We start from the raw sequence: 19,278 nt of genomic DNA on the forward strand, positions 1-19,278 counted from the left end.
TATTCTCTTGTCTCAGCCTCCCAAGTAGATGGGATTACAGGTGTGCACCACCACACCTGGCTAATTTTTGTGTTTTTAGTAGAGACAGGATTTCGTCATGTTGGCCAGGTTGGCCTTCAACTCCTCACCTCAAGTTGTCTGCCCTCCCTGGCCTCCCAAAGTGCTGGGATTATAGGTATTATAGTGTTTTAACATGTAACCTGACAATGTGTAAGTGGTAAGTGCCCAATATACTCATAGTTGTGAAATCGGCTAACTGGTAAATCCTTGCTCTCAGGTTTTGCTTTGTGAACTCGTTCTTCCTGCCATTCCTTCTCTCACTCTGTAATAGTTAAGTGAACTCATGCTTACTTCAAACCTTCCCCTCTTATCACTAGAATATGGCCCCTGGAAAAAAATCTTCACAATTCATTCTTATGCAAGTGGGAGGGAATTTAGGCTTAAGGGACATATACTCTCATCTTTCCAAGTACAGCCAGTACATTTCTCCCTTTTGGGTTTCCCCGCATCTTATAAATGTCTCCATCATAATTTCTAAAACACTATATTGTGTTTCTTTTACATTCATCTGCCCCCGAGAATCAAAACCTTCCTGAGAGCAGAGACTGCTTCTTATTTATCTCTAAACCTCTAGCATCCGGTACCCAGAAAGAGTCTACTTCCAAAAAGATAAATGGAAGAAGGAAGTCAGGCAGGTTGGCAGGCTTCTTTGATTACAGTGCCACTTATCTATGCCCATTGCATTTGCATTTTCACAAAAGACAGCTTGAAGCCAAGCAGTGAAGCTGTGCTGGTGGAAATTTTAAACATCAGAAGCAAGTGAGGGAGATGATTTTGTGGATAGGGAAACATTCCTAGCATCCCTTACATTTTGTATTGATAGGAAGCTGTCCATCTTACCTAATTTTCAGGTCAGCCCTGAAAGTGAGAAGAGAAACGTACATGTGACATTTCTATAAGAGTATAGACTAACCTTCCGATGCTCACATAGAAAGTAGGAGAAAAGCTAAATATATCCATATTAGCCACTGGGGCAACATTAGCATGAAAGCCAAATGATGAGATACTTGAAAGTGTGTCTTGAGGAAAAAAACGAACAAACGAAAGTATTAAATGCCGGTAAAACTTCCCCCAAAGTCAAATCCATCTGGGGTTACCATTAGGGGGCAGCAGGACCTGGAGTTAAAGTCCACTGGAGTCAAACTCCCTGATTTTAAATCCTATCTCCACTTCTCTGTGGCAACAAGATCTTGCACAATTTCCTTAACCACTCGAAACTTTGAAGGTTTTATCCATGAAGTGGAGATACAAATACAGTCACGCACTGCATTAACATAATGGGCCTCATGTGCAACAGTGGTCCTGTAAGATTATAATAACATAGTTTTGCTCTACCTAGTCTACGTTTAAATACACAAATACTTCCCATTGTGTTACTGCTGCCTACATTATTCAGTACCATAACATGATGTACAGGTTTGTAGCCTGGGAACCACTGCTGACACCTTACAGCCTAGGTGTGCAGTAGGCTACACACCATCGAGGTTTGTGTAAGTTCACTCTGTGATGTTCACACAATGACAAAATTGCCTGAGGATGCATTTCTCAGAACATATCCCCATCATTAAGCAATGCACACCTGTAGTGTTCCTCTCACAGGTCTTTCTTTGTAACTGGTTAAATGATATAACTCAAAGAGTAGCTATGGTTATTTTTAGAGAAACCATTCATTCAGCACCTCCCACATATAAGTCATTGACTTATTCTCTCTACAATTTTCTAACCCCAGAGCTAAATATTCTAACATCAGGCACATCAAATGTAATGTATCTGACCTTTAGGTTCAATACAATACAATATTATACCCCACATGCTTTTATTTAAAACCCTTTATGTCCCTAGCACTGTCTGTTAACTGTAGAACATACTAGAGGAGAAGACTCTGTCGTCTTCTTTGGGGCTTTAAGGCTTGTTGGACAGGATTCAGAGACTAATAGGCAGTGTACTGCTCATTACTCAAAAGAGAAGACTGCAGCCTTGGGGAGGTTTCCTGACATGGGCATGGTGCAAGGGGAACCACGTGCCATTCTTCCACCAGCATCAGCTCATCTATTAGTTGGGCGCAAAAGTAATTCCGGGTTTTGCCATTACTTTTAATTGCGGCAAAAACTACAATTACATTTGCACCAACCTAATAGAATGTAAGTTCCAGGAAAGTGGGATTTTCATCTGTTTTGCTTATTGCCTTATCCCTGGTACCTAGAACACTGCCTGGCACTTAGTAGGTGTCCAATAAATGTTTAAGGAAAGAAAAAGAAAAGAAAAAGGAAATTGATTGGTAGTTGGGTTTGGACATGCCTTTTAGGGAAAATTATATGGTCCCCTTTTGTTTTGTGTTTTCTCCTCCAACTATTTATTTGACTCCCTCCATCTCCTTTCGACCTCCTCGATCTTCCTGGTTGTTTTGTGCTTGTCTCTGAGTGTACTTTGGGTTTGTGGGGATTTGTACAAGTATTGCTTAATCCCACAAGGGAGTATGTTGACTGTTTTCCATAAAAAACAGTAACCTAGAAAGGTGGTGAGATTTCTGCGCAGTTACCAGCAGTTACCATGGTGCTCTGAACACGTGTGCTCAAAAAAATATTACCGATTTGACCCCACAGTCACAGTACATGGCATTTCTCACACACTGATGAGACTCTTAAGAGGCATCTCTGTTCTGTGTTCAAACTGATGTATAGGGTACAAGTCTTCCATTTGTTCACTCCACATTTATGAGAAATAACCATCACGGTACCAGATTCTAGGCAGTAAACTAGAAGTTCCTCATCCTATCTGCTTCTCATTTGCATTTCCAACAAATGGAATACTTTGATAGAAAGTTGAATTGGAAACCATAGTCAAACATACAAAAGTGCATTCCCAACAATTTTTGAGACTCATAATGGAAAAATATATCCCAGATTTAACCAAGAGAGCTGTAGTTCAATAATTGGCAGTAGAGTTGTCATTTCTCTTTTGATTATTTTTAAAAGAGATTTTTAGAAAAAGTTTTTTACTGATGCTTAATTTGTTCTTCCTGTGTAATCAACCCATAGTTATAAGCAAGCATTCCAAATTGCGCTATATTTCTTGCATAGGGTAAAACATTATGATTCTTAAAATGGAATACCTACTTTTTCTAGTCACACAATTGCTGAAAAGCTGCCTGCTGAAAAAGACTACATTTACCGTGAACTCTTACTACCAGCCAAGGACTACAGTTTCTGATGAATAGGGCCTGAGAAGGCTGCCTGATTAAAAAACAACAATCACTGGGCAACATTCGTAGCAAAGGAAAAGATAAGACTATGCTTTATCCAAGTTGCAGTGCCTTCAGTAAGATTTTTATTCTTTTAAGACACACATATCACTAAAGGGCAGTTGTACTTACCATATTCTCTAGCCTTGGTTATTATTTTTTCTTAAAATTTGCACCTGACAATTAAAGGCTAGTAGTCCTTGGTTTAAGTCTGCTGCACAGAAGGAATCTTTTAAAAATGTAAATGATCTATTAGTCATATTTCTAAAAGGGGAACTTTGAATTAATCATCTTCAAACATTTCTGCCAAGATAAAGGTCACCACACAATTACTGTCCGCACCCACCGGCCACAGACGGATAGAAGGAGAATGATGCTCCTGGATCTCACACTAGAGCATTCAAGATGCAGGCAGCCTCACGCAGCACACTTGCTTTCCACATAAGGAACTGGCGGCCAAGGGAAGCGACAGGCCAAGGTCACAGTTGGGAATCCAGGTCCTAAGTTGGGTGCCCTTGCCACTCAGTGGGACTGTCCCTGTGGCTGCTATGATAAATTACCATAAATCAGGTGACTTAAAACAACAGACATTTATCCTCTTTCCATTCTGGAAACCAGAAGGCTGAGATCACAGTCTGGGCAGAGCCATACTTCCCCTGAAGGCTCTAAGGGAGGACTTTTCACTTGCTTTTTCATGCAGGTGTTCCTTGGCTTGTGGCTACCTCACTTTAATCTCTGCCTCTGTCCATCTTCACATACCCTTCTCTCTTTGCTGTGTCTCTTCTCTTAGTGTCTTTTTTTTTTTTTTTTTTTTGAGACGGAGTCTCGCCCTGTTGCCCAGGCTGGAGTGCAGTGGTGTAATCTCAGCTCACTGCAACCTCCACCTCTCAGGTTCAAGCGATTCTCCTCCCCCAGTCTCCCAAGTAGCTGGGACTACAGGCGTGCACCGCCATGCCCAGCTAATTTTTTGTATTTTTAGTAGAGACAGGATCTCACCATCTTGGCCGCTGGTCTCGAACTCCTGACTTCAGGTGATCTGCCCGCCTCGGCCTCCCAAAGTGCTGGGATTACAGGCATGAGCCACTGAGCCTGGCCTCTTAACTGTCTTTTATAAGGACGTTTATCATTGGATTTAGGGCCCACTCAGACAATCCAGAATAATCTCATCTCTAGATCCTTAATTTAATCATATCTGCTAAGACCCTTTTTACAAATAAGGCCATATGCACATATTCCAGAGGTTAGGATGCGGACATACCATTTTGGGGGGATCACCATTCAAACCACTATACCCCATTCTTTTTCCTAAAGTAGTAAGCATCATCACACCATTTTTAAAATTTTGTTGTGCTTTAAAATGGTAGTCTCTTTTTCTCTTCTTCCCATTTACAAGTCTTTTTGGAGTCAGACCTGCATAATTGAATTTCTAATTCGGGCTCTGTCATTCACTACAACAGTGCGACCTTAGGTAAGTTCCTTATGCATCCCTCTAAGCCTCAGTTTCCTCTGGTCTAAAATGAGAACAGTAATTTCCACTACATAGGGTGCTTGTGAGAATCAATATGATAATGCATGTAAAGCACTTAACAAAGTGTCTAAGAAGAATCAGTTCTTAGTAAATGCCAGCTGATTTTAAATTAGAATAACATTCACCAAGATCAGTCTATTGCTTACAAAATGTAGACATTTGAGGTCTTCTGGGGGACCCATTTCCAGCAGCCAGAGACATTTCTGGCACCAGCACGTGAGAGCCGCCTCATTGTTGAGTGCTGGCGCATGGGCGCACGGCCTGCTCAGCAGTGGGGTGGGGGGAATTCCCGGGATGCTCTGAATTGTTGCGTTCTCAGCCTACGCCATAGACCTTCAGATCTTCAGCAGAGCATAGAATAAGGAGACGTTCTGGTACCAGAAGGGAGACGAGATTATTCCAGCAGCCATGGGACTAGTCCCTTCGGATCTGACCAGCTTGGGGCAACGCAACTCAGGGTTAGTGAAAGAGTGACTGTATTGGGGTTTCTACATGGTGGGTGGGGGTGGGGAAAGCCAGTGGAGGAGTGTCCTGCCCTAGAGAGCTGCAAAGTCTGGGTCAGACACCCAGTTATACCTCGGGGTTCCAAAGCTTGTCCTGAAGCAAAGAATAACCAAGCATAAAACAACAACAACAAAAAGCATTTATCAAGGATATTTGTTTAGTTGTGTTTTTCTAAATAATTAAAGGGTGGCATGGAGTTATACTGTACTTAAACGGTGACAATGGGTTGCCAGCCACACCCCAAATAGTTTGCATTTATTATTAGTTTATTCACCAGCTTAGTCCTCCTGGGAGGAAATCCAGTCTCTAAAAATATCCTCCCCCGTCCTCTTCACACCGGGCACCCCTACCCCACACAGACACCACTTTGTTTTGGGGAGGGGGATGAAAATTCTGAATTCACTACAATGATTGCTTCCAGTGGATGATCAATCCAGAATTGGAGACATTAATCCTGCATGAATGCCACGTTTATTCAAAAACAACCCTAATATTTAAAACAGCCAAAAAGAAGATACCAGTTTGGATCACACTCCACCCACCATGAGACCTAAATTCAAAGTCACGCTGAACTCAATACAGCTATATGAGTTAATTTCATTCATCCCACGATCTGAGCAACCCCAGCTGGCACAGACCCGGGTCTTTTCTAGAGTGCCCAGAAATCCAGTCCACTGCCAGGCATGGACCCGACATCGAGGCACATTTTCCGCACCAATCCATGTCTCTTCATGTTACTGGTGCAGATGCTCTGATTGCTTTCCTAGGTCTCTGAATGGCTACAGTGGTGCTTCTTGATATTTTTATTAATTCATGCTGTCTTTTGATGAACAAAATATATTTCATGCCACAGAAATTTTGTTATGCCCTTCCAGGGGCATATTCACCTTTCCAGAATTAGCATTCGTGGGTTTTGAACACCAAGGCAAAAAGTCAAGGTCATGGATCAAGCCATTCATAAGCCGATTGTCTTCTCCCTGCTCCCTATGTGCAAATTCAACTCCAAATTTGACCTTTGTGCCCCCAATGGATGCATGATGTCAGAAGGTATCCCGGACAAGAGCAAAATGGATAGGGGTAACGCAACCAACCACTTTTAATTGGGGGAGGGTGAGCACTCAAACTGTATTCTGCTTTTGTATATGCATATAATTATTCATTTATGTTCCAGAATGGAAAAACAAATGCCTTTGAGGACTGTCAGTATTTTGATCTATAGGTTGACATGTCTATTTATTCAACAAGTTTATCTGAATACTTGTTCTATGTCAGATTCTATGCTAACTGATTAGATTCTGTGATTTATAAGATCCAGTATGAATTTTCAATGTGTTTATTATAAAGAGACAAGGTAGGAGTAGAAAAGGGAGGGGAAGAGAGAGAATTGTCCCTCCCTGAGTGGGTCAGAAAAGATTTATGGAGGAGGAATGTCTAAGCTAGAATTTAAAGATGAATACAAGTTTTTCAGGCAGACAAAGTACAGCTAGGCAGGCAGATGGGAACTACCTGAGCCAAGGCATGGAGGCGTGAAGTGCACAGCGTGTTTAAAGAACAGTACACAGCTAGCTATTCTTGGAGTACACATTCTGCAGGAGTTTGTGTAGGGCAATGGCAATGATCAATCACTCTGAGTATATGTGGGTTGGGTTATTGTTCCATTTACTTAACAAATGTTTATTAAGCCCTTACTAAACAGAGGAATTCAGACCAGGAGCTGGACCTTAGGGTGATAAGGGAAATAAGACATGAATCTACAAAGCATAAGACACTTTTCTTGAGAGAAGATTCATTCATGTTTATCAGCAACGATGGATTAAGTTCTAAATTAGCACCTACCAACACAACTGATTATAAGACATGTTTTTTTTACTTAAGGAGTGTCAGTCTAATGGAAAAGACACATAAATAAAACATGATATTATAATATATTCAATAATCAGTCTAATAGTGTTTATTGGCTGCTTACCAAGTTCTGGACACTGATCTAAGTGCTTTATATTAATTTAGCCCATCCTCACACAATATTATTATTGTCTGCATTTCCCAAATGGCAAAGCAAGGACTGGAGAGGTTACTTAAGTTGTTCAACCAAGGGTCACACTACTGAGATTAAAATCCATGAAATTTGACCCCACATTCTTAACCGCCACTCCAGAGAACTATAGAAGCATGGAACAGAAACATATAAGCCATGTAAGAAGGGGTCAGGGAAGACAAATCCTTCTACCCCAATAGTAGTTACATGCTTTCTGAGGTCTCCGGGAAATAGAAAAGCAGTTTATAGAATCTTGGGAAACTACCAAATGTAATGATACTAGAGTGTATAACGTCTAGAGTTCAAACTCAAAAGAGTCCATTTTTTCCCAAAAGTTCCCCTAGATTACATTTCTCATTCAAATGATTGTAATTTTTCAATCCCTGCCCTCTTTAAATGCTAAAATCCCATTATGTGCCTTTTAGATTTTTATCAAGAGAACTATACAGTTGATGGGGAAGCTTCTGACATTTCTCTTCAGGGGTCTTCTTTTTCTGAGCTCTCAGCATTTTGTGTTATATAATACCTTCTGAAGACTATTGTAAAACTTCCTGGCTGGATTTGTACACTGCTGATCGATTATGTGTCAGTCCCCATGTCCTGTATGCAATATGATGAAGGTAGAATTATGTTTCTCATTCAAATTATTTTAACTTTCTCAACTCCCACCTAATTCAGTTCCCTCCATCCTTATAACTATCATGGACATTGAGTTGGCAAACAAAAAAGGAAAGTTGTAAGAAGTCATAGTCCTAATGATCTTCTTATAAAACCAAATCATAAAGTAGAGAAAAAGTCAAACAGGAGTGTAGAATGCTGAAAGATGACTTCATCCTTGTAGAATGCTGAAAGATGACACAGATCTCTCATCCAGTATGAGAGATCTGTGTCAGTAAGGATAGCATTTGCCTGGATGTCACAGAACCCAACTAGAATGACCTAGGTAAGGAAAGGGTGGGTCTTTGGTAACATAACCACATCCCAGGCACCTGTTTTTCTATTCTGCTGTTGTCTTTGCGAGAGTTACGGTATACGTTCAGGTTTCAAGATCTATTCTGGACAGCAAGAAGGCAAAGGACAAGGGGTAAACAGAAGAAGCTAGCTGAATCTGTCCCCTTTGAAAAACTTTTTCTAGTATTCACATGCTTGAGCCTCCATTTAAATCTCATTGGCCAGGTTTGGGTCACATGGCCTTCACTAGCTGCAAGAGAGTCAGAGCAGGTCAGCCTATGACCTCAGCACATACCATCCCAGACAAAGCACGGTTTTAATAGCAAGAAAAGGAAAGAGCATGCACATTGGGTTGGCACATTATCTATTATTACAGTAACAGGGATGATCACATTCTCCTAAAGTTTCCTAATTAAAAAAAATAATAGAAGAGAAGAGAAAAGGCAGGTGAAACAGATTATAAAACCCCAGGGAATATAGACAATTGAATAAAGCCGAGCCTAGTGTTACTTAAGTACTTCCCGTTTGTGCTCCTTAACAGAGATAATCCATGGGCCTGAATCTCATAGTATGAGTAGGAGTTAGACAGACTTGGGGAAGGCAGGGAAGGAATAAAACATTCCCAGCTAAAGCACCAAGCTGGGAAATACGATTTTGTATGGGGAATTACAATGCATTCCCTATTTCCAGAGATCTAATAGCAAAGTGAGGAATATCAGGCAGGTAAATGGAGCCAGATCATGGAAGGCTTGTGTGTGTGCTTTAAAAATGTGTTTATCTGGTATAAGATGAGAATTTCCTGAGGCGTCTTAAGCCAGGGAGGGATAGTTCAGACTTAAATTTTAAATAACTCACCTGTAGATAAGTCCCCTAGTGACTGTGTATAGGATGGAATCAAGGGAGATAAAAAGAAAGGTGGAGAAACAAGGTAAAAGGTGACCATGTTACAACAATCAGAAGATGTTGAGGCCCTGATCTGGTGGAGACACAGAGGAGTGCACAAATATGAATTATTTCCTTTGAATATCATAGCAGACTTCTTGGAGGAAGCAGCCTTTTATAACTGAAAATGAACTTCCTTTTGTGTCTACAATGTGTATGTGAACAGTCTGAGGCATCCTTACTTCATATATTTTGTAGAAAATTATGGAATATAAGTTGACCACTAATTATAAATTCGTAAACAACTTGTTCTACTATTCATAAGTAAAATGATTTGAAAAAGATTTTGCCAAAGGCTGAAAATGTGAAATAATACTCAAAACCTAAAGGTAGGAAAGGCCTATATCAAGTTACTTATAACCTCAAAATTAACTGTTCTCTAATTGTGGTGAGTATCCAGGGAGCTGGGTAAAAATACAGATACAGAGGCCCACTTCAGATCTACTAAATCAGAATCTCCACGGTGGGACTTGGGGATGGGTATTTATAATTAATTCCACAGGATATGCTAATATACACCGGTTTTCATCAGCAGCATGAGGAACCTAACAGGGCATGATACACTCCAACATTAGACATATTGACAAGAAAGAGGGCATGGGATCCAAGAATGCGCAATTAAGAGGCAAGAGACGAAAGTGCAGGCAGAAAGGCTGTCACTCATATAGAAGGTCAGAAGCACGGAACTTGGCTGCAGAGCCTGGTAGGACCTGAGCAGCAGCTAGGTAGGAAAATGGAAAGAGTGGAGGAAGGACTGGGATAGGGAGACTAACAGGGATCCAAGCACCGCCACTTTGCGGGTGGGAGAGTGCTAGATGGCAATAGACAAAATCATAACATCCAAAAGGGTGTGACAAACCTGGGCTCTCCACTTTCCAGGCAATTCACAGCTATGCTTTTGTTGGTAAATCAAGACAAATTTCTTTCTATGTAAAGTAGCATATATATGCTATTTGTTGGTGAAAATATAAAGATTACATTGGTCAATAAACAGAAGAAATTGCATCTCTGTCCCTTAGAATAGACCAAAGAAATATCTGAATAGTTCTGATGAGATAACTGTGAGCCCCTATAATTCCATGTTATTAGGAAGGTCCCCAGCATGACAGACCCCTTACCAGCCTGACCAGTTTTACTCCTTAGAGATCACTGAGCAAATGCCTGGTGGCTTTGGCACTGTTCCCCACTATGTCTGTGACATCACCCATTAATTTTGTGAACATCCTACAGACACATTTCATGAAATGGGCCAAGGGAAAGGAGAAGGGCAGGGGAAAGGAGCAGGTAGATAGTCCTGTGTGATGAATTTTTCTAACAATATTTCTTATTTTTCTCTGGGAAAAATAAAAGTAGCTGACTTTAAACAACCAGCTTCAGATCATTAGGGGTACCATGATCACCCCCATGGATCCTGCCGCCTTCTGAGGCAGTTTGCATAATTTGCAAAGACTTCTGTGTTTGAGGTCTTTTTCCTAATATCCTTCCGAGTCAGAACAAGCAGGGTGCATTGGTGTTGACATGTCTAGGTGAGCTCTTCTGCTTGGGATTAGTCAAAACCATAAATGGCAAGTCAGGCTCGAAGAGGTGGTGAGTAGATGTGTGGGGCGTTTGTGTCATCACAGCCCTCCCATGCCTCCCAGTCCTTCCTAACGGAGCGGCAGCAGGCAGCTCGCAGCCATTCTGCATGAACAGAGGTGGTCTGAACTACGAACCTGCCTAACTCAGCTCTAAGATCTCTCCTTGCATCTTTTAAAAAAAATATTTTAATTCAGGGAGTACATGTGCATATTTGTTCCATGGGTATATTGCATCATGGAGATCAGGCTTCTAATATACCCATAATCCAAATATTGAATTTTGTACCCAGTAGTTAATTTTGCAACACTTACTTCCCTCCCACCTCACCCCTCCCCACTTTTGGAGTCTATTGTTTCCATCTTTATGTCCATAGGTACCCATTGTATAGTGCCTACTTCTAAGTGAGAGCATGTGATATTTGATTTTTTGTATCTGGATTAGTTCACATAGGATAATGGCCTCCAGCTCCATCCATTTTGCTGCAAAGGAAATAAATAATTTCAAGTTTTGTTTTGTTTGTTTCGTTTTTGGTTTTTTAGACAGAGTTTCACTCTTGTTGCCCAGGCTAGAGTGCAATGGCGCGATCTTGGCTCACTGCAACCTCTGCCTCCCAGGTTCAAGCAATTCTCCTGCCTCAGCCTCCCAAGTAGTGGGATTACAGGCATGCACCACCACGCCCAGCTAATTTTGTATTTTTTTTAGTGGAGACGGGTTTTCACCATGTTGGTCAGGCTGGTCTTGAACTCCTGACCTCAGGTGATCTGCCCACCTCAGCCTCCCAAAGTGCTTGGATTACAGGCATGAGCCACTGCACCTGGCTGATTTCATCCTTTTTTATGGCTGCATGGTATTCTATGGGGTGTGTGTGTGTATATATATATATATATATACACACACACACACACACACACATCACATTCCATGGTGTACACACACACACATTTTCTTTATCTAATCAACCATTGATAGACACTTAAGTCAGTTCCATGACTTTGCTATGGGGAATAGTGCTGCAATAAATATATGTGTACAGGTGTCTTTTTTATACAATGATTTCTTTTCCTTTGGGTAGATACTCAGTAGTGGGATTGTTGGGTTGAATGGTAGTTCTATTTTTAGTTCTTTGAAATGTCTCCATACTGTTTTCCCTTGAGGTTGAACTAATTCACATTCCCCCCAATGGTGTATAAGCATCCCTTTTCTCCACAACCATGCCAACATCTGTTGTTTTTCACTTTTTAGTAATAGCCATTCCGAGTGGTGTAAGATGATATTTCGGCGTGGTTTTCCTTTTGTCTCTTGAGCACAGGTTCTACGAGCACAGGCGGAGTTCTGTGGTGCTGAACTTACCTGGACTTGAGGTGTTCCCTGGGGACCTTCTGGTGTCAGATGGAGCTGCTGATTACCTATGCCACCCACTTCTGCTGCTGAATTCAGGTTCTGTTCATTCAGTATACTTTCATTCCATGCCCGCTGTGGAACAGATATTGCCATAACCAGGGGGAATTTTGAAAATATTGAATAATTAGTAGAATAGATGCACTGACCAGTTAGAATCAGCCTCACCAATGACAACAGGCACCAGCTGTTACTGGAATTACTGGAACCAGCTGAGTACCAGTCTTGGTGTTGGGCATTCCATTTACAGAGATGAATAAGGTGTGACTCTTCCCTTAAAATGTCTTCCGGTCAAATGTCTTATCCCAGGTCCAAGACCTAAGACAGGTGCAGCATCTTAGATCAGAGTGCCCTCTCCAGGCTGGTGAGTAGCTTCCCCATTATTGCTGTCATGTTCCTCTCCCACCCCACTCCTGGGCTTCAGCCTCACACTGGTATCTTCCAACCAGGGTGGTACCATGGGGAGGCAGAGGTGGCGGTGGCAGATGAGTGTCTGATAGAGAGGCAGCTTTAGGCATAAAGCTGCATCTTCATCTCATTTGTGAAATAAAAGAACAATTAGGATCTTCAGGGTGTTTTCTTCAAGATTCTTGGGATAGGTAAATCAAAGCCTTTGAGAGCTAAGAGGAGACTTAAGGATTTTCCATGCTGTTGGTTTTTAAACTGGTTTGGTTCTTTTTACAAAAGAATCCTTACTTGGAAATCCAATGTATAAAACAAATCCAGGTGAAGTTGCAATGCTTGCAGCTGGGATGAGCCCCAAAGACTCACCTCCAAGGCATCCCAGGAGCCTCGGACACCTGACAAAAGAGTTTGAAAACCAGCAGGTCATCCCTCATTCACATATGTGTGAGTGAGACCCAGAAAGGAGAAGTGGCCTAGTCATAGGGTCAACTAGTTTGTGCAGAGAAATGGAATCAAGGCTCCTGCCTGTGAGTCCAGTGCCCTCTCTACCAGCCTGCATCTGTCATCATCTGTCATCTATTGTATGGGCAGCTGCAGTCTCCTGTATGTGAAGCCCAGGGCCACCAGTGAATAAATCATAACATGTTTACAGCTCTTTATTTTTACAGACTCTTTCACGTCTACTTACTGTCTTATGTGATACAATAATCCAAGTGAACAAACCAAGAGGGGTTAAGTGATCTGCTTGAGGACATGCCCCTAGAAATCCAAGCTAGTTCTAAACACAATGTGGCCTTAACAGAGGTTAGTACATTTTAAGAGGCTTTAGAATGCTCTCAATTAGTTAACAACTAGAACAGTGGTTCCCAAAGGCTGTCCTGGACCAGCAGCTTTGCCCTCACCTGAGAAGTTGTTAGAAATGCAGATTCCAGGCTCCCCACCCCCAAGACCTTCTGAATCAGAAACTCTGGGGGTGGTGTCCAGCAGTCTGTTAGTCCGTTTTATTTGTTGTTGTGGTGGTGGTGGTGGTGGTTGTTTGAGACGGAGTCTCACTCTGTGACCACCACCACGCCTGGCTAATTTTTTTGTATTTTTAGTAGAGATGAGGTTTCAACATATTGGTCAGGCTGGTCTCGAACTCCTGACCTTAGGTAATCCATCCGCCTCGGCTTCCCAAGGTACTGGGATTACAGGCTCGAGCTACCGCGCCCAGCCAGCAGTCTTTTTTAACACGCTCTGCAGGTGATTCTGATGCCAGCTACAGTTTGAGAACCACATACTAAGGAACAAGGTCATCGCTGCTTCTACATCTCACTAGCTGTTATTTTTGTGTGTGCCTAGCATCATGGTAGATACCACACAGCATAAGATAAGCAGCATCCTCTCTATACCCCTCTGCCCTCTTCTCAGGAGTTTAGAATAGAGACCTCATGTTCCCAAGTCATGGGCTAACGCAGTGCTGCTCACGCTTTGCAGTGCATATGAGTCACCCGCAGATATAGTTGAAATCAAGATTCTGGTTTAGCAAAATTGTATATTTAAGACAGATAATGAAAGATTGTGGATTCAATAAAGACTCATGAATCTTCTGAATACTCACAAAGCTTTCCCAAGGCTCCAAAGCTAGAAAAGCACAGGAGAGAAATTGGCCAAGGATCAGAGACCCCAATTATTGCAGTTCAAATTGGATGTAGTAATTTACCACCAGGCATGGGAGAGCTAAGTGTGGTGAAGCTGATTTGTGCCTAAGGGAGAGTCCACCTAATCTCCCTTTAATAAAGATCAATAACGTGGTCAAAATGAATGCGAGGATAATCTGTTGGGCAGGTGCCTCCCAAGGTTACAGTGGGAAGGTGCCTTAAGCACATCTTTGCAGTTAATGCTGCTCAGATCATTGCTTCCTTTGATTGAATTATTACACACCCTCTCCTGGGGGATCTGATAGAAAGAGAGATGGACGTATAAGACATCCCTTTTGTATACCGAATGGTCAGAACATGCCACCCACACCTAAGAGACAATTTTCAGCTTTTGCTAGGTAGCATTACAACTTTATGCAAACAGCATAAAATTCAAAAGGCTAGAACCCAATCGAATCTCTTTCCTTCCTGGTCTTCAAAAGAATGAGGGATTGAATAATGGCTTCTTTCTCAAGTCGAAGCAACTCCTAGTTGATGGCCAGAAGCAAGAAGCCCCAGCATAAAAATTGGTGACGTTTTAATGTTCTCTATTTTGGGAGTCTTCCTTTAACCACATCTGGGGATTATGAGTGAAGGCAGTTTCCAAGTCTCCCATTTGCTCAGGCTACTGAAGTTTGCATGTGGTGGGAGGGTTCTGGTAAGACAGTGTGAAAATGAAGGGCCTGTCCTTTTAGCCCCAAAGTGCTCTGGTTCCCTGTCTTAAATAAATTACTCAACATCTTAGAGTACAGTTTACAGATTTCTCCTCAAGCGATGAGGAAAAGGAGTTTAAATAATACACCAGTAAAGAAACAGGACAATACCACCTTAAGGCAGCAACAGAACACCAACTTTTAGGTTGCAACATTGCTTCATTCACTCATCTGCAAAAATATAAATATTCATTTTGTGCATTCTCAAGAGAAAGATAATTAAAGCAGGATGAATTCTGTTTGGCTAATTTTCAAAAAGCAGGTTTTGTAAAGCACTGCAATGATCTGTCACTAGTAACTCTAAGTACTTGTAATAATATATTGTCTTTAATTTCACCCAGAATCCAAAAAGCCAAGATGGCCTTTCTCCAAAAGAGGAGTGGTAAGTGTTGCAAATTGCCATTTTTGTTTTAATTAAGCTTCCTGTAGCTAAGAAAGTAAGAAATGGCTGAAGAGCCTCTTCATTCTGCTTTATCTTTGCATAAAGGCAGATGGCACGTGAAATATAAATGATATCATCACATCCGTAGTATTGGCTATGGAACATGCCAAGGGTTGCCAATTTGTGCAGCGAAACAGTGCTAATTGCCAGTGGTTAATTAGCTCTGAAAAAAAAAAAAACACACAAAGCAATCCTAATATAGTGATGCTTTACAACACTACATTTATAGCTTGCTGCTTAGAAAGCAGCTCACTCGATGAAGCAAACTTGCACAAATGTATGCCCCAGTTTGCAGTTAGTGCCATGTATATTGGGAACATTGAAAAATGAATGAGATCTGACAGAAACAGATTCCGCAAATACACTTCTATTTCTGGGAAAGCCGACTGGATTAATCCTAGTGGGTTTGAATTCATTCTTGGTTCCATCAATAATTGAAGAGTTATCCATCTCAATCAGCGGTCCCTGAGACTTTACTGCCTAGGACAAGGGTGGCCACAGTCAAGCCATTCCTTCTGGCATGCTGTGGGAAGAGGGAGGGAATGCTCATGATGACAACCGGACTCCTCCTGTTTTCTAGGGGGAGGAGAGGGACTGATTTGTGTTCTCCCAGCAGTACTAGTTGCATGACTTACACACCACAACCAGCAGCAGCAGCAGGGCCTTATGGACTGTTACTATGCCTCATTCTGTTAAAAATCTGCCCACATGGCCTTGCCAATCACTTTGGCATCAGTTGCTGACATCTGCAGTGGTTCTATGACACACACACCTTGCTATTTTTTAAGTCCCATCGCTAAATAAAAAGTCCTCTGAAGTTCCAATTCTAGCTCCTTCCCCTACTGCCCTATGACCTTGGCCAAATGGATTACTCTCCCTCAGCTCAGATCTTCCCTGTAAAAGACAGAAGACCAGTGCCAGCCTCACAGGGTGGTTGTAATGAATGCCTTATAATGCATGTGGAGCCTACCCCAGAGCCGGGCACACGCAGACACTCAGTCAATCTTGGCCGTATCACTAGTAGTAGTATCTTTAATTAGGGTTTGGAAAACGACTTATTCTCATAGCCAAGTGTATGATTGACTTCCACTTTTCTCCCCAAAAATAAAACGTTTATATGGAACATACTCTTAAACATTATGAGCTGCAAATCGTAAATTGTTAGTAAAATTGTAACACTATTGCCACCAGGGCTGTTGCTCACCAGTCATTTAGAGACATGCTTTGTCTGTTTTTCTAACAGGTCTGAGACAAGGCTTATGACGCAGCCCCTCCTGAGCTCTTTCCTCGAATAAACAGAGGCAGAGCTGGTCACCAATCACATCTGAGATCTCAGGAGAAGGGGCATCTCCCCCAAGCCCTCCCGAGGGCTTATCCAGGACAGGGAAGCTCTGAGGGCTGCCTGAGAGATAGAATATGCTTTCGGAAGGGAAGAACTTGGCTAAGGAAGGGCGCTCCTACAAGTTGTTGGGATTAATCCATTCTTTTCCCCCACAAAGAAGCAACTTGTTCTCCACACATGTGTTGAGCAACTGTGCCAAGTACCGGGACAGATATCTAAGATGCCAAGATGCCCATTATCAGCTCACAATTGAGAAGATGGGACTGACAAGTAAACTGTGGGTGGTGGGGGAAAACATGCTAAATGGTTGGCACTGTGTTGGAGGGAGGGAGGCAATGAGGGAGATACACAAAGGAAGAATAATTGGTGGACGTTCTCAGCAAATGTTTTCAGCAATGAAGAGAAAGTCATTTCTAGAAGCTTCACTTTCACAAGAACACAATATCTTGTTTTCTTAAAATTAACATTGTTTCCTTTATCCTCTTATCCTTATTTATCACGTAATTCATATCTCTATAAATGGTAATCCACATCAATATAACAAACACACTTCTATGTTGTGATGTGTTTTTCCAATCTATTACAGATTTTTCCTTTTCCTCCTTTCTTCCTTCCTTTCCTCCTTCCTTTCTTCCCATCAGTTTAATATTAGTAATAAAAGCAAACACATCTATAATGTTTAGCATATTACCAGGCACTGTTACTGTTTACCTGTATTCTTGTTTATGCATGTCAGTTAACACATGTGAACTCATAAATTCTACAACAATCCAACAAGGTAGCTAACATTATTACTTCTCATTTTGAAAATGGGGAAATGGATTCAGAGAGGTCGACTAGTTTGCCTGAGGACACACAGCTCATAAGCTATGGAGCATCCAGCGTTCCAAGGAGTCTGGCTTTGAGTCTGTTCTAGCCCTGTGTGGCCCTGCTCCTTCAACTGTAGGAATCCCCATCACCAGACCTGGAAACTCCTCCATCCATTCTCTCGTTAGAGCTCTCATAGATCTTACCTGTTCTCATTGATTTGTCAATCACTCCAAAAATGTGTATATTCAGTCTTAACCTTCAATTTTGCTCCAGTTCCACGTCACCAGTGACTACTGCACATCTTCATGCCACCTACCTCTTAGTTACTAAGTTTGAGACTCCAGAATTAACCTTGGCATCTCACTTTTCTTTACCCTGTGTATTCTCTCAAGTAACCTTCAAATGCTTTTCATTGCCTCTCCTAACTACTGCTACCACAATGGAGACAAGAAGGTACTAAATGGGCGTGTCATTTTCAAGAGTTAATGTGACCACTCGGAGAACGGTCTCCTCTCTCCTCACTGGAATATCCACCCAGACATTTGGCCAGGAGGCTGGTCAAACCCATAGAGAGCCATGGTGAGTGCCCTTCAAAACACGGGGCTGGCACCCACTTTCCCACAACTCCAATGCTCCTTCCATTGTCTCAGCCTCTTTCTTTTCCAACTGGCTGCTGATTTTTTATTTCCACAACATGCAGTCGCTATGGTTTCAGACATCAACAAAAGGCATATGTCCCAATTGCAGTAGGAGGTCTTTAACTGGTTCCAAGATTCCTTTGCTGCTGTGGAGGCTAACGAGTCTACAATAGGTTTCCTTTTTCAGTGCCATAACCCTACCAGAGAAACCAGCCACAACCCATTAGCACATTCTGAAACTATGACAGGATCTCTTTTCAGACGCGCAGGGAGCCCCCTACCTGCAACGGTAGATAACCTGTGCCTTTCTTGCTCATGAAAACAACACCGATTAACTTTCACCAAACTGTTTAGATCCATGCCAATATCGTGCACCCTGAGGCAACAGAACAAGTCGAAAAATTGTTTGTCCTAAGCATTCACTTGAAATGCAGCCAAGCTGACTTTTAAAAGCCTTGCACGTTGTTATTTGATAGCTTCTTCTTGCTTTGGTTGGTAAAATGAACTCTTTAAGTGGGCAATTCATGATATTGCAATAGAATAGTGAATGAACCAAAAAGAAAATGCTCACAATATAAGTTTAAAAAGCAAGTTGCAAAAGGATGTGTGAATATGATACATTGTGCTATTTAAAAATTAATTATTAATGTGATCAGAATATGATATTTCCAATGGGTATGTGAGAGTGAAGACACATTTCATGGGTTTTTTTTGTTGTTGTTGTTTGTTTCTCAAGTTTTCTACAATAAACATATATTATCTTAGCAATCAGATTTTTTAAACAAATATTATTAAGAAAAAATGACTATAACAAAAGTAAGTGGGTGATTCCATTCTAAGGAAAGTAGAGTTTCCAGCATGTTCTGGTATTCTGTAACAGAGAATTATTGTTTGGGACAAGTTGCTTTAACACTGGGCTTTATTTTGTCATCTACTAAAATAAGGGCTGAACCAATATGTCTGAGGTACCTTCTGATGTTAATTAAATCTTGGGGTCCAGAGTTTGGAAAAG

At 41.6% G+C, this 19,278-nt stretch overlaps 1 protein-coding gene across 9 annotated transcripts in view; it reads left to right on the forward strand.

Moving 5' to 3' along the window:
• The window catches only part of PLEKHG7 (pleckstrin homology and RhoGEF domain containing G7), a 105,365-nt gene that overhangs the window by 52,478 nt on the left and 33,609 nt on the right, over positions 1-19,278 (forward strand). For 7 of the 9 annotated variants that reach the window (XM_021922760.2, XM_021922762.2, XM_021922763.2 and 4 more), the window contains 2 exons: positions 12,149-12,276; positions 15,376-15,416. In XM_021922760.2, coding sequence (XP_021778452.2) covers positions 12,149-12,276; positions 15,376-15,416 — 169 coding nt within the window. Of the gene's footprint in view, positions 1-4,299; positions 5,288-12,148; positions 12,277-15,375; positions 15,417-19,278 lie in introns of those variants that run through there. The other 2 variants (XM_009181419.4, XM_003906949.5) reach the window with 1 other exon arrangement.

The sequence above is a fragment of the Papio anubis genome, chromosome 9 (genome assembly GCF_008728515.1).
Source record: "Papio anubis isolate 15944 chromosome 9, Panubis1.0, whole genome shotgun sequence".
NCBI classification, from domain to species: domain Eukaryota; kingdom Metazoa; phylum Chordata; class Mammalia; order Primates; family Cercopithecidae; genus Papio; species Papio anubis.